Raw genomic sequence first — 14,205 nt, 5'->3', positions numbered from 1 at the left:
CTTGCTCTGCTGTGTGGATGCTGATTCGAGGACGACGACGAGTGGGAAAGCTTTCGTTTTGCTTTCGTTGGCGTTCCTCGTGGTGGTGCTTCGAGGACGATGAATTCGACTGTTAACCCGACCAAGAACTGTACTTGTGCCGGTGACGGTCGTTTTCCCTCTACCGATCGCGATCCTAGTTCCGATCCCGGTTTTTATTGTTGTCTCGCTCGCCGTTCTAACGGTGCTTGTCCTTCTTACCACTGCTACTTTCGTCAGCAAACCGCCTTCACGACACCTAAAAACAAAATTCCACATCAATTCAAAACTAAAATCACGCAATCCTCCAAATTAAACTTACCACCCACCGAGAACTTTGGCTCGAGCCAAAATTTTCAGTGGACAACGGCAGCCAAGTGGTTGATTGCTCATTTTCTTTTTACCTGAAGTCTCCAGCTTGGAGGGTCGTCGTTCTTGCGCTTCTCGTTCCGGCCAGCGAGATCGACTCAGTTTTGTTTTCGCCGTTGCCGATGTGTCCTCAAAACCAGTGCAGCAGATTCTGAAAAAAATATTATCATTAAAAAAATACTAATTTCAGGTTGCAAACAAGGTTGCAAACCACTACCATCGCTGTATTTTAACAGAAAAACTTACCTGAACTCTAGTTAATCAGCCTACAACAAGATTCTAGCACTTCTTTGGCAAAAAATCATTTCAAAAACATCAAAAACTATAAAAATCTGAAAAGTCCTATCCGCAACCAAGCAAAAATTGTTTACATTGTCGTGTAAGTTAAATTGCAAGCACCTATCCGACAGATCGACGCCAACATTTCAAAAAGCATCATGTACAAATCATGCGTTTTGAGAAAACCGCATTTGAATGTTGAGCATCCATTTTCAATTCCCATTTTGATATAAAAGCAAAATAAGATGTTCTAATGATAACAAACGATGAAAAACGTTGCTTTTATTGATACTTGATCATCCAAATTCAATAAAACATCATTTCCGTAATTTTATTTGAGAAAAACAAACATAACTTCTTTTGAAATCACCAACGTCTATATCACCCTGCTGTCATTGAGGGGGGCGCTTTGTTATGATTCGTTTTGCTTCGCCGAATGTACATGGCGCTTTGTTCATGTTGCTTTTTTTTCGTCACGAGGTTCATGTAGTCTTTTGTTTGACAGGTTGACAGGGCTATATAAACAGGTACTGCTGATGGCAGAGGTTTTGTTTATGTTACTTTATTTAGAATCATGATTAAAGAGACTTAACTGAAGTAACTTTTGCTCATTTTTGGAGGAGAGATAGCTTATTAGGAGTACTTTCAGAATATGCAATAACCCAGAAAGTGTCAAAATGTACATGATGCCTTTTGAAATGTTACCGTCGAGATGTTTACGTTTGGGTTTACGAGAGCGCGGGTTGGTTGTTTTTCTCTCCTAACGGTTTCTCTCTCTCACGCTGGAAGCATTGAAACATTTCATGCTCTCAATCAGCTGTTGCCTACACGTTGCGCGAGGATTGGGCGAACATAGTTTTTATCAAAAAGTTGTTCTTTTTAAATAGAGATTTAAATATAATTAAGAAAAGTCCTATGTGCAATGCTGCACACATTTGCTCCAATGTGATAAATCCTATCTGCAAAAAAAGTTCTATGAAGCGTGTCCTATGTGCACTCAAAGGTCGTATGCAACAAATTTATTCAGAAATAAGTTTAAACAAGACTATTGATAGTTCCCGTAAAGTACACTTAAAAAGCATCATTCTAGGTCCATTTGTGCGTTTTTAGAATTGAAAAGTATTGAACCTTGTTTAAATGGGATTAAAAAATATCCAGCAAAACTTTGACATTAATTTACTCAGATTGAGGTTTTTGCACATAGGACCTTTTGAAAATTTACTCTAGAAATCATCATGTTACCTTTGTATCTAAATCATTTGACAGTTTGAACAAAAATCAAAACCAAAATATGGAAGAAAAAATCCACTTAAAGGATTTCGCTTGAGAAAACTGATAATTTTTACTAAAAAATATTTATATTTTTCTTACAATGAAGTTTTTTACTGATCCAAGACAAATTTTTATTTGTTTTGTGGACAAAAAATTTTTTTAAATAAAATTAAAAAAAAAAAAAACAATTTAAAAGTTGTGGCAAATTCCAATACCTTTCTCGAGTAACCGAATCGTTTCGCGCATGAAGATTCAAAACAAAAATAGTTCCATCTTGGCCGCAGATCGCGGACCCACACCCTCCACACCTAATTCCTTTTGCCGCATCCCGCGAGAACTTCCCGGTGCGGGGGGCCTTCAGTGCGCTTGTCCGCCGAACCAAAGTGCTTCAATCGGCAGAAAATTGGCAGCGTGTCGTCCCTCATCCCTCTCTCGCTGAAAGTTCAGTGACAGTTCGCCGAAATCTCAGCAGGCCTCTGCTGATAAAAGCAAAATAATTATCTGATCCAGCACCGAGATCCGGAACGGGACGGTTCCGGTCGGGGTAACGGTCCGGCGATGCGCAAGTACCAGCAGCTGGCCCTGGTCCTCATCTCGATTAGCTGCGTGGCCATCCTGCTGGTGTACAAATCCGAAAACAATCGTCTGAAGTATGTGCTGGAGGTGGTAAATATTTTCGGCCGGAGCGATACCGCCTCGTTGATCCGGATTGATAATAGCAGCCGGTACCGGAACTCGGTCCCGTACGATTTCGACAGTCCACTGCCGGCGTGGCAACGGGTCGGCGCGGACCTGTACGTCTATTCCGCCTACTGGCAGAAGAATGACCTCGAGGCCGGCGGAACCGTGGTCAGCATGGCCGTCGGCCTCGAGCAGTCCATCGTGAACTTCAAGTGCCAGGTGCTGCACGGCGGAAAGGATGTCGTGCCGGGGAAGTTTCTCTTCAGCCGGGTGGAGAGTCCTACGGGGTCGGTGGCGGCGCCGAACGGGGAAGTCTTCACCATCTACAAGTTTCTGTGCAAGGTGAAGCGGGACTTTGGCCAACCAACGGAGGTGGTGTTCACCGATGCAACGCACTCGATAAAGAGGTAAGGAGGGCGGACAAAATGTTGGATTATTGGAGTACTATTCAATTATACTAATTAGTTATGCTGCAAGTAGAAATTTTTATTCGATGATTATTTAGCAAAAAATTCCGGCTTTGGAAAAATGCAATGTTGACTATTTAAAAAGGTTGTTTTAATCGAACGCGTGCCAACCGAGCAGGAGTGCTATGGGAAGGACTTATCAGTATTTATTTACAATATAAATTTTCGATAACGCGTGATCACATAGAAAAAATCTACATAAAAGACTATTCAAAAGGGTTGTAAAAATATCGAGCTATCATCTCTCAGCAACTACAATTACACTGACCTACAAAAAATGACAAAAATGACTGCGCAGGCTCAACTCGAGGGGAGCCTAGATTTTGGGGTCCCAGAAACACATGCACTTTGATTTTTTTCAAAAATATTTAGACAGGCCCGAATGGTTTTTTTTTTCAAAGTTTCTATGGAGAATACAGGCCAAAGATTGCAACAAACTACTTCCGTAGTTCTGTTAGATCATCCGAATTATCTTGATCAGAACAGTATAGCTCTGGTTCCTTGCAACTGTCCTATTTTCTTACCTCCACGTTGGCTTGGTTTTCATGATGACCTAGCTGGTAACCTGTGGAAACGACTCGTAAACCTTTGACCAGCGAGGGTCAGAGTAGAGACGGCTAGAAGAAAGGGGCGCGTCAATGTGGGAAAGGGAAGTAATTTGTGATTGTAGACGGTATTGTTTTGATTCGCAGTATGTTGAGTCAACTGCTGTGGATGGACCTGAAACATCGCACAACGGGGTTTCTCTTCTCTTCATTCTCAGCTACCACCTATCTTCTGTTAATTTTGTTTCACTGATTTTCTAACGCGGCTTCTGTTTACTATCCTCCATTTGATTTCGATTTTACTCATTTGATTCTCTTATTTCTCAACGCTTTTCCACTCTATTTTACCAATTGATGCTGCTGTAACAAACTGTCTGCTTTCCCTTAATTTGGCAGCGATGTCAATTTTGTTGTGTCTTTTCTTTTTTTATCTGTTTGAATATTTTCTCATCTTCCCTGTAAATTGCCCTGCAGGCCAAGGATTGATACCTAAGAGCATGCAATGGCACTGATCTTGTTGCGTGCTCTTCGGTTGACGTCCACGTAAGGAACATCCTGGAAGGAGCGTAACTAACTACATCCGTAGTTCTGTTAGATCATCCGAATTATCTTGATCAGAACAGTATAGCTCTGGTTCCTTGCGAGTGTCCTATTTTCTTACCTCCACGTTGGCTTGGTTTTTATGATGACCTAGCTGGTGGCCTGTGAAAACGGATCGTAAACCTTTGACCACCGCGGTGTGTAGCCGCAAACTGCCTCCAGGAAATCACCCACCACGTGGGAGTGATTACGGACCGCGACGTGCCCGGACAAGCAGTCCGCTTGCTGAGATGCGACTGCCCGACTGGCAGCCGCACGCTGTCATCGAGCAGTTCCCTGTTGTCACTGCGAGAGTGCAATAGGCACTCTCTACATAGACTGGCACGCTCTCATGCGTGTGCCCCACACATCTCCCTTCCTCTCTAAAATAAAATAATTTGATGTAATGTTGAATTGCACATATTACATTTAAAACTAACATGGGCAAGTATCTATAAAAATGTTTCGGATAAAAAGGTTCCTTTGTTGTGTTTTTTTTTTCTTCACAACTTATTTTTATTAGGTCCTTTTAGGTGCTGCGACCAGGTTAGGACCGAGGATCAAGAGTACAACAAATAATAAATAATAATAAAAAAAACTGTAACTGAATTAGATGATCATTTTCTCGTGCCATGTGTCAGCAAGTGTGCGATCACGTCAATCTGTTCCTCGGGTGTCTTGCACTGCCTCAAGCGAACTCTGTAGTCTCGGTAAATGGCCCACAGCTCCGACTCGCTGTACAGCATCCGTTCACCTTGTTGCTCCTTCGGGGTTGCACCGGCGCCGGCGCCAGTACTTTCGCTACTTCTTCCTGCGGGACGAGGATGTTTCTCTTCCGGTACCGCTCCAGGTAGCGGAGGAAAATCCGCCGCGGTAAACACAGCTCCTGCCGGAGTCTGTTTGTCTTTCTTCCATGCTGGCGGCTTCGGCTTGGACGCCTGCTGCCTCGACTGGATGAACTGCGCACGTTTGGGACAGCTGCGGTCCAGACCCTCGTGGGATCCAGAACAGTTGACACACTTCTTGGCTTGCGTTTCTGCTTTGCACTTTTCTGTGCTGTGGGGACCCCCACAGCTGCTGCACCTGGGCTTGAGATGGCAGTTACTTGTTCCGTGACCGAACTGCAAGCAGTTCTTGCACTGGGTCACGTGCGGTTCTTTGTTCCGGTAGGCTACCCACCGGACGACGACTGGTCCCACTTTCTTCACCTTGCTACTCAACTCCTTGATACTAGTGTGCCCCTTGGGAAAGAGCACGATGAAAGGCGTCTCATCGATGGCGGGAAGCTGCTGCTTCCGCCTGATGGCGTGTACTGCCAAGACGTCCAGCTGATGTTCCGTCTTGAGCAGCTCCTTGATGTAATCCGGTTCCACGTTCGGGAGACCTCGCATTACTACCCGGTGCGGTCTCGCACTGCGCTTTCCGTGCGTGTAGAACTGCACCTTGTTCTTCGTCAGGTGGGCTTGCACCGTGTCGAAGTCGTCGCTCGAGAAGCACGTAATTTTGGTGCCGTACCGCGTCAGTTTGTGTTCCGGCTGGACATCACATGTCGACATCACCTTCGCAAGGCGGGCGAAGCTCGTTTCTTTCACCACCAGCGGCGGCTGCTTCTTCTCCCCGGCCGACTTGCCGGGTGCTGGTACCACGGGGGTGGTTTTTTCTGCTCCTGGGTTCGCATTGTTGATGTTGTTGCTCTCCTCCGCTAGCGGGCTGAACTTGTTGTTGCTGAGCAGTTTCTCCACATCGCCGTCGTTGCCGCCATCGCCGACGTTGATCTCCTCCTTAGCCTTCCTGCGGCGAACCTTGACCACGGGACGAAATTCGCCCCCGTTCTCTCCTCCTCCTTCGGAGTCTTCCACCTCCATGCCCGTCGCCGCCTGCGTCTTGGGTTGAAACCCGTCCGGTTTCTCCCACACACTTTTCCTCAAGGCCGCGTTCCAGTAGAACGTCCTTCCATTCTCAGCCCTGTGCTCCGTCCACTCACTCTCCACCGTCGCGGCCGCCGCCATGGCCGTCGGCGAAAGTTAACAAAACACCGTCAAAAACGCGCTAAGCTAGCTCGAAAGACGACCAAACACGTCCTTTGTTGTGTTCCGAAATGGCGAACACACTTTTGTCTTTTTCTTTCCCAATGGTTCATCAGACTTCTCTTTTTATCTTTGCCGTGTGGTTCACACAATTCCACACTTCTCTTTTTTCTTCAAATAGCCCGGCTTCTCTCCTTTTCCTTTGACGAGCGGTTCACCTCTCTATTTTAATCCATCTATCCCTCTATCCTTCTAAATATGTATATTTATCTTTCCCTCTTTATCTATCTACCAAACTCTTTCATAAGCTAGCTCTCTCCTTGTCTAACCTTCTCTCTATATAATTCCCTTTATATATCCCTATCTATCTTTCTATACCTTTCTACTAAACTCTTTCATTCGCTAACTCTGTCCTTATCTAACCTTCTCTCTGTCTAATTTTCTCAACCTCCCCTGTCTCTAACACCCAGCACCCAGTTATTGTAAACGATAAACCTAAACTAGTCACGGTAACCTTCGATTGATCTTTCTCAAATCTTAAATTATTTAAACCCACATTAAGGTATTTCCCAGACCCGAAATATTTTAGCAGAGCTGGTTTTGCTAGAATGCTGTAAGAATATCCAGCTCTGTGAGAACTCTGCTAGAATTTTGCTAGAACGTGACTGGGTTGGCATGCTTCATTTTCTGCGAAAACCAGACTCTACATAACCAAAATGTACAGCTTAATGAAAACACAAGTCTAAGAAAACAACTAAGTCATTTGTTACGTTCCTGGCGCACTCTGAGCGATTTAAGCACATGTTTGAACATACTCACAATCCTCATCCAACGATCAGCGACTCTTTTTATTCCCTTTTCCGATCGGTCCCTACGAATGCACTCTTCCTTCTCCGTTTAAGAGTGGGCTTCTAAAATACACCTTTCTTTTAACTCTACAGAGTGGTCTGATCTACCGCACTCTTCTTGTTTATTTTTAGTAGTAAGCGCTAACTTTTCTTTTTCCCTTTACTTAAGACGATCGATTTTTTTTAGAAATTATGACTTTGCCTAGCGGTCCTCAGAAACACGCTGTGGTGGTGCGGTCTCAAACTCTTCCACACCTTTGAGTAGTCCCTCAAACTACACTCTTTCTCATTCGAGCGGTCTCAAAACACGCTTTGGTAGCGCGGTCTCAAGCTCACACACACACCTTGAGTGGTCCATCAGACTTCACCCTTTCTCGTCCGAGCGGTCCTCAAAACCTCGCTCTGGCGGTGCGGTCTCAAACTCACACACACACCTTGAGTGGTCCAACAGACTTCACTCTTCCTCTTCCGAGTGGTTCCAAAAACTCGCTCTGGTGGTGCGGTCTCAAACTCACACACACACACTTTGAGTGGTCCATCAGACTTCACTCTTCCTTTCCGAAATTCGGTCTCCTGACCTCGCACACATACATACCACAAACTATTCCATGCGTCAAATCTTCTCCAAAGGTGTTCTTTACAAACACTGTGTCATTTCTCAACGAATACTATTTTCTCATCACTAACGCACAACACCAACCGCAATAAGTACGGCACTTACCCAAACAAACAAAAATACCGGTACAGAAACGCAGTGTGGGTGATTTCCTGGATGATTTCAAAGTGAAAACTGCAGGATTTGCTATAAAAAAGTAAGCAAAATATCTGCCACGGTCGCCAAAATGTGTAGCCGCAAACTGCCTCCAGGAAATCACCCACCACGTGGGAGTGATTACGGACCGCGACGTTCCCGGACAAGCAGTCCGCTTGCTGAGATGCGACTGCCCGACTGGCAGCCGCACGCTGTCATCGAGCAGTTCCCTGTTGTCACTGCGAGAGTGCAATAGGCACTCTCTACATAGACTGGCACGCTCTCATGCGTGTGCCCCACACACGCGGGTCAGAGTCGAGACGGCTAAAAGAAAGGGGCGCGACAATGTGGGAAAGGGAAGTAATTTGTGATTGTAGACGGTATTGTTTTGATTCGCAGTATGTTGAGTCAACTGCTGTGGATGTACCTGAAACATCGCACAACGGGGTTTCTCCTCTCTTCATTCACAGCTACCACCTATCTCCTATTTTTATTTTGCTCTTCTGATTCCCAATTCTTCACTGATTTTTCTATTTAATATCCAACATTTGATTTTAATTTTACTAACTTTTGATTATCTTATCTCTCAAAGCTTTTCCACTCTTTTCTATCAATTGATACTGCTGTAACAAACTTTGTTTTGTTTTTCATTCGCCTAATCTTTTTTGATTTTATTGCGAATTTATTTATTTGAATAATTCTTTATCTGTCCTATAAATTATCATTACTATAATCTAAGCTTGTTTTGTATCTCTATTTATTAACTATTTCTAATTTTACATCTAATACATCTAGCATCTCATTTTTATTCTTCAAAATACGCTCATCATTCTCTTACTATTGATACTTGCTTTTTTTAAAATAAATTCTCTTTTACTGTCAATTGTTTTCAATCTTCACCCTTTTTTTCAAACAAGTGAGGTTTGAGCCCTTACTCAATTTATGGAATGGTTAAAGGATTAACACAAATATTACTATTATATTATATTATATTTTTATATTTTTAACTTTTATAACATGCTTAGGACCAAAAATTGTAACAAAACACCGCGACAAAAGAAATAGCAACAGATAAACAGACTCAACAATAGGGAAGATTTCAGGAGAAAACAATACACAGTAAATAACAATAAGTTTTTGAATTCAAACTAAAAATAAAACAGTTTTTGCTCAAACTAAAAATAAAACAGTTTTTGCTTTAATGAAAGTTGATAGGCAGACTATAGATGGTTAGGCGCTTATACTTACATCAAACCCTACGTAATGTACCACCCCCGGCCGAGTTAAAATGCGTAACCGGAAAAGAAGGTGTGCATGCCTGGCACGAACACCCAAAGCGTGTTCTAGCGTGTTGCTCGTACTGACTCAGAGGTCAGAGCAAGGGTGAGATGTAGGTGTAAGGGCAGTGCGTGTTCGTCGGGAACCTAGTGCATAAGATCGTTCTTAAACTGAAAATTGCGAACTGTGAAGAAGCAAAATTATATACATTTAAAAAAAAATAATATCCAGCAAATATTTCAACCAAAGATTTTATCCCTCAGATACATCCCGTTGCGCGTCATCGAGAGCAAGTCGATCCCGCAGAAGATGACGATGACGGCGTGCGTCGACCTGAACAACTACCTGGAGCTGGAGGACGAGTTCCGGAAGCCGTCGGCGGTGCTACAGTTCTTTCTGCACCACCAGATCGTGGGCGTGGACGACTTTATCGTGTACAACAGCAACGCGCTCGACTCGACGACGACGGCGATGCTGTACAACCACGGCATCAAGATCAACCTGCTGCCGTACAACTTTCCGTTTGACTTGGCCAACAAGCAGCAGAATCGGTTGATCATCGAGCTGGACTGTTTGATGCGGAACTACAACGCGGCGAGGTACACGTTTGTGGGTGCGATCAACGAGTACTTGTACCCGAACTCGCGGCTGAGGAGCAACAACCAGTTTCTGAAGTACGCCGGCAAGGTGTCGAGCGACGTGACGCAGTTTACGGTGACGACGCGCACGATCTGCGTGGACAAGCGGCGGAAGATCTTCTCGGACAATTTGCTGTACGACGTGGACGCGCGGAACGACCGGCCGTTTGTGATTCACCGGCCGTTGGATTACAACAGGACGGGGTCGGCGCCACCGGAGCTGGTAAAATCGCTCACTGTGGAGCGGGGCATCATGTTTGTGCACCGGTACATCGAGAACTGCGTCGGCAAGTCCGACCTGTACGACTGGAGCACCACGCTGGACGCGGACTTTCTGCAGTACGTTTCCGAGGTCGGCAAGGAACTAAACAAGCTGATCTATCGATAAGCCGGGCGGCGTCCAGAAAAACTCAAAAGTGTAACTCTCTCTACCTTAGAAAACCATGTTTGCTCGTTATTTATTTCAACAAACAGTTCCCTTTGTGAGTAGTTTGCATTAGTTTTTTTTTTTGTCGTACAAAATATTCAACTCGTAGAGGATTGAAAGTAGCAAAATATCAAAAGCTGAAAAAGGGACGGAGACGCACGGCACGCACACAGCCTAGGCAGCACAATTTAAGGAATATTCCTAGGCCTATGAGCGCGCAACAAGTTAGAAGATGGAAAAGAGGGCCTCGGCGCAGCGCCATTTAGAAAATGCTAATCAACGATTTTAAACAAGAAATGATCACGTAGTTTTATACACTTTTGATACAATCGCCCCTCCCAGAGAAGAAGCAAGTAACGATCGCGAGTGACTGTACAGCGTTCAATACTGAATAATTATTAGAAGGAAAGCAACAAATATCCTAAACTCCAATTCTCAAAATATCGACTTTCGAATTTTAATAATATAAAATTATCAATTGATTCAATTAAACCAGTTGCGTTTTATTTTTATTCTTTTTTTTTTTGCAATCACACTTCTGACATTCCGTCATCGACTAAGAGACATTTTTACTTCGTTCAAAATCATTCAAATCAGACAGAGTTTGCACACCTTCGAGGGGCGCGCGTGTTTTTCGGAACGTTTTCTAAGCGTCAACTAAAAGAAAGAAAAATCAAATTCATTTCCACCGCGCCAAAAAGTTCTGCTCAAATATCATGCTCCCTCTACTTGAGCCGCTGCATGATGGCCGCGTTCAGCAGGCCGGCATCCTTGAGCGATTGGCCACCGTCGGTCAGCTCCTTGCTCGGGAAGGTCGTCAGCAGGGCGAAACTCTGGGCGGCGTACTGGGGCCGGGACCGAGCCACGTACTGCCGCACGTTCTCGACCGTGTGGGTCTGGTTGAAGCGGGCCGTCAGGCGCGATCCGTCCGCCAGGCGAATCTGCAGCGTGGTCGTGGGCTGAGCGTCGTCCACGGCCAGCTCGGCGGCGGCACTCTTCTCGTTCTCCGCATTGTCCCCGGGAGTTGCCGCTGCTGCTGGCGCTACCGACGATCCGCTCTGCACGACGTTCGGCGCCGGACTGCCCAGCGTTTGGCCACTTCCGCCGAACGCCCGGAACGGCGCCGACCGCTTGACGTAATCCTCGTGGCGGTTATCCTTCAAGTCCAGATGTATCATGGTCGGTCCCTTCGAGCGCAACTCGGCCGGAATTTCACCCCGCATGATGGACTCGAAGAATTCCTTGTTGGCCGCGTCCTCGTAACGGCGCAGCTCGCCGTCATTGATGGAAAAGCCCTGCCGCCACAGGGTCAGCGTGACCACCTCGTGATTGTGGCCGGATCCGGCGCCACCGGCACTACCCGACGGACGGTTCCTGTCGGGCACGGCCTGGTGATCGGTGTCGGTCTGACCCAGCCGGTAACCCATCCCGGCGTACAACGACGAGCTCGAACTCGGGCTAGAATCTCCGTCGAACGTCTCCATGTGACCCTGCTGGGCCGACCGGAATATCTCCGATACGTAATCCTTGATTGGGTTCTTCTTCGGTGGTCCCAGCACCTGCTGACCAGACCGCTCCGAACCACCGGCGTAGAACGCCTGACCCTTTTCGTCCTCGTCCTCCGAGGAAGAATCATTCAGCGAGGACAACGTTGCGATACTAAAAGACAAAAAAATTCAACAATTAGCATTACGTGGCCCTTCCTCACCATTCCCCAATCGAAACCCTTACTTTGACGATTTCGGGGCTTTCTTGGCCTTAGCTTTGGCGTCTGAACGGGAAAACTGAACCGTGTCCATCGGAACGTTGTCGTCGTCCGAATCATCATCGTCGTCGTCGTCCAACGGGATGGGAGCTCCTCCCTCGGCCGGATCGTTGTCTCCCTCGTAAAAGCTGGATAACGCAACCTGCAAAAAAAAAAAAAAAACGATTTCACACACACCCCCCAGAACAAAACAAACGCCAATCCCAACCTGCAGCTCTCCGTTGGCCGCGTCCAGATAAAACTTGGCCCGATCCTCGGACACTCCGGTCACGTCGGCAAACTTTTTCACCAGCTCCTCGTTGTCGGACATGACTGCTGCTCACTCTGCTCGGAAAAAAAAGGTAAGTGGGCGCGCGCGATTCGTATGCTGCACGGGAAAGGTGGAATTGAGTTGCGATTAAATTGTAATCGAAAATCACAAAACTTTACTGCCCAAAAATTGCTGCGGCCGCGATGAATGACAGAACGGTTTTTGTTCGCGAAATTCGCTTTTCTTTGGTTGTGCGGGAGGGGGAGCAGAGGAGAGAACGGAGGGAAGCGTAAAAATGAAATGTCACGATTTTTTGCACAAAGTCAAAACAAACGAAGCGTTGTGAACGGAGCCCGCGTGTTGAGAACGTGACCGTAGGTTACCACAGACAAAGTGGAACAGATGAAGCACATTAGTTTACAAAAAAATTGTTTTAATAAATTTTATGTATTAAAAACGTTACTTAATCCACCTTTAGGTGGTTGGTGCCTTCCTCACATGCATAACGTCAATTCATTCAGTAAAAATAGCAACATTCCCCCTTCACATGTTTAACAAATCATCTTTATTACTCATTTCTTTTGATAGGGTTCGCTGACCTTGAATATTTCTGGCTCATCGGCAAGATCTGATAAAAAACTATTCAACGATAGTCCGCATGGATGATTCAGACAATATTTCTATCACAATATCTGAAATCCGGCCTCCCAAATGTGTATGAATAACACATAAATGCTAATAACTTTTGATTTGGTTGTCAGATCTTCGATGTTTTAGGCTCATTTGAAAGGTCTTTCGATTATCTAACTAACGATGGGTCGCATGATGGACCCGGAAATCATTTTTATTGAAATATCTGAGATCCAGCCTCCAAAAAGTGTATAAATAACACTTAAGTGCTGATAACTTTTGATAGGGTGGTCAGATCCTTGATGTTCTAGGCTCATTTGAAAGGTCTTTCGATTATCTAACAAACGACAGGTCGCGTGATGGACCCGGACCCCATCTTCATTGAAATATCTGAGATCCGGCCTCCAAAAAGTGTATAAATAACACTTAAGTGCTAATAACTTTTGATGGGGTTGTCAGATCCAAGATGTTTTGGGCTCATTGGAAAGGTCTTTTCAATACCTTTCTGAAAATGTATAACATGATAGGTTTTCTTGCAAAAACCAACCTTTTTTCAATCTTACGGACATACGTCAAAATTGTTTTTTTAGCATAACTTTTGGAGAGCTTAACTAAACTTGCTGATTTTAAATAGAGACCTATGGGACCCCGAGACGGATCGAATGAGACTAATACGGTCAAAATCCGTTTATCCAGTCCGGAGATAATCGAGTGACAATTTTTTTGTCCACCCACCTACACACATCCACACAGACATTTGCTCAGGACATGATTCTGAGTCGATATGTATACGTGAAGGTGGGTCTACGAGGTAAAATTAAAAAGTTCATTTTTCGAGTGATTTTATAGCATTTCCTCAGTAAGGTGAGGAAGGCAAAAAAAAATTTCATTCAATTTTGCTATCAATAACATATCGGATTAATTTTAAATTCCCCACTTCGAATGACTGCTAATACAATTGCTCGCTTATACGAACGTATTCAAACTAAAAGCACTTAAATTGTCAAAACCATTTGTCAATCTGATGTTGGCTTTTCAACTCCTTTGTTCGACAATTTCCTTACAGGAGGTTGCAAGCTTTTGACAGCTGTCAGTCGTTCTAATTCCAATGAACCAATTCGAATTCACTCATTAGAGTACAATGCCATCCGAATTAACGAATCCGCTCTGTTTCACTGAAATTTCTTATCCTCCAAGTACGCAACTGCTGGTGGGTTAAAACTGGCAAAAAATGTGTGCATTTTGGGCGAAGTTTAATGTAAAATGCCATTTATGTGCAGTTTTTAATGCCTCACCGTTTGATCTTTAAAGATCCCCAAGTTCGAATTGACCCTTTCCCGATGAGTAAAATTCTCTAAATTTAATTAGATTTAACGAATTC

General features: G+C 44.8%; 2 protein-coding genes and 1 long non-coding RNA gene across 3 annotated transcripts; 1 reads left to right on the top strand and 2 right to left on the bottom strand.

The window, feature by feature from the left end:
- Positions 1 to 85: 85 nt before the first annotated feature.
- On the bottom strand, positions 86 to 765 carry LOC120431428 (uncharacterized). Its single transcript, XR_005607882.2, has 3 exons — positions 634 to 765; positions 423 to 538; positions 86 to 277 (listed from the first exon to the last, which is right to left on the bottom strand). It is a non-coding gene; the product is annotated as an uncharacterized LOC120431428 (long non-coding RNA).
- Positions 766 to 2,205: 1,440 nt separating this feature from the next.
- LOC120431430 (uncharacterized) lies at positions 2,206 to 10,850 on the top strand. Its single transcript, XM_039596551.2, has 2 exons — positions 2,206 to 3,026; positions 9,378 to 10,850. Exons 1-2 carry the CDS (start codon positions 2,497 to 2,499, stop codon positions 10,138 to 10,140), a joined length of 1,293 nt encoding a protein of 430 aa, XP_039452485.1. The 5' UTR covers positions 2,206 to 2,496; the 3' UTR covers positions 10,141 to 10,850.
- LOC120431431 (NSFL1 cofactor p47-like) lies at positions 10,662 to 12,476 on the bottom strand. The gene is made up of 4 exons (XM_039596552.2): positions 12,374 to 12,476; positions 12,153 to 12,311; positions 11,911 to 12,086; positions 10,662 to 11,838 (listed from the first exon to the last, which is right to left on the bottom strand). Exons 2-4 carry the CDS (start codon positions 12,252 to 12,254, stop codon positions 10,905 to 10,907), a joined length of 1,212 nt encoding a protein of 403 aa, XP_039452486.1. The 5' UTR covers positions 12,255 to 12,311; positions 12,374 to 12,476; the 3' UTR covers positions 10,662 to 10,904.
- Positions 12,477 to 14,205: the final 1,729 nt, after the last annotated feature.

The sequence above is a fragment of the Culex pipiens genome, chromosome 3 (assembly GCF_016801865.2).
Source record: "Culex pipiens pallens isolate TS chromosome 3, TS_CPP_V2, whole genome shotgun sequence".
Classification (NCBI taxonomy): Eukaryota; Metazoa; Arthropoda; class Insecta; order Diptera; family Culicidae; genus Culex; species Culex pipiens.
The sequence above is the reverse complement of the archived record's forward strand: the minus strand, read 5'-3'. Positions and strand labels throughout refer to the sequence as shown.

Coding starts and splice junctions, on each gene's coding strand:
- LOC120431431 (XM_039596552.2), bottom strand. CDS start 12,254: ATGTCCGACAACGAGGAGCTGGTGAAAAAGTTTGCCGACGTGACCGGA. Junction 12,087..12,152: donor CGGCCAACGGAGAGCTGCAG/GTTGGGATTGGC, acceptor TTTTTTTTGCAG/GTTGCGTTATCCAGCTTTTA. Junction 11,839..11,910: donor AAAGCCCCGAAATCGTCAAA/GTAAGGGTTTCG, acceptor TTTGTCTTTTAG/TATCGCAACGTTGTCCTCGC.
- LOC120431430 (XM_039596551.2), top strand. CDS start 2,497: ATGCGCAAGTACCAGCAGCTGGCCCTGGTCCTCATCTCGATTAGCTGC. Junction 3,027..9,377: donor GCAACGCACTCGATAAAGAG/GTAAGGAGGGCG, acceptor TTTATCCCTCAG/ATACATCCCGTTGCGCGTCA.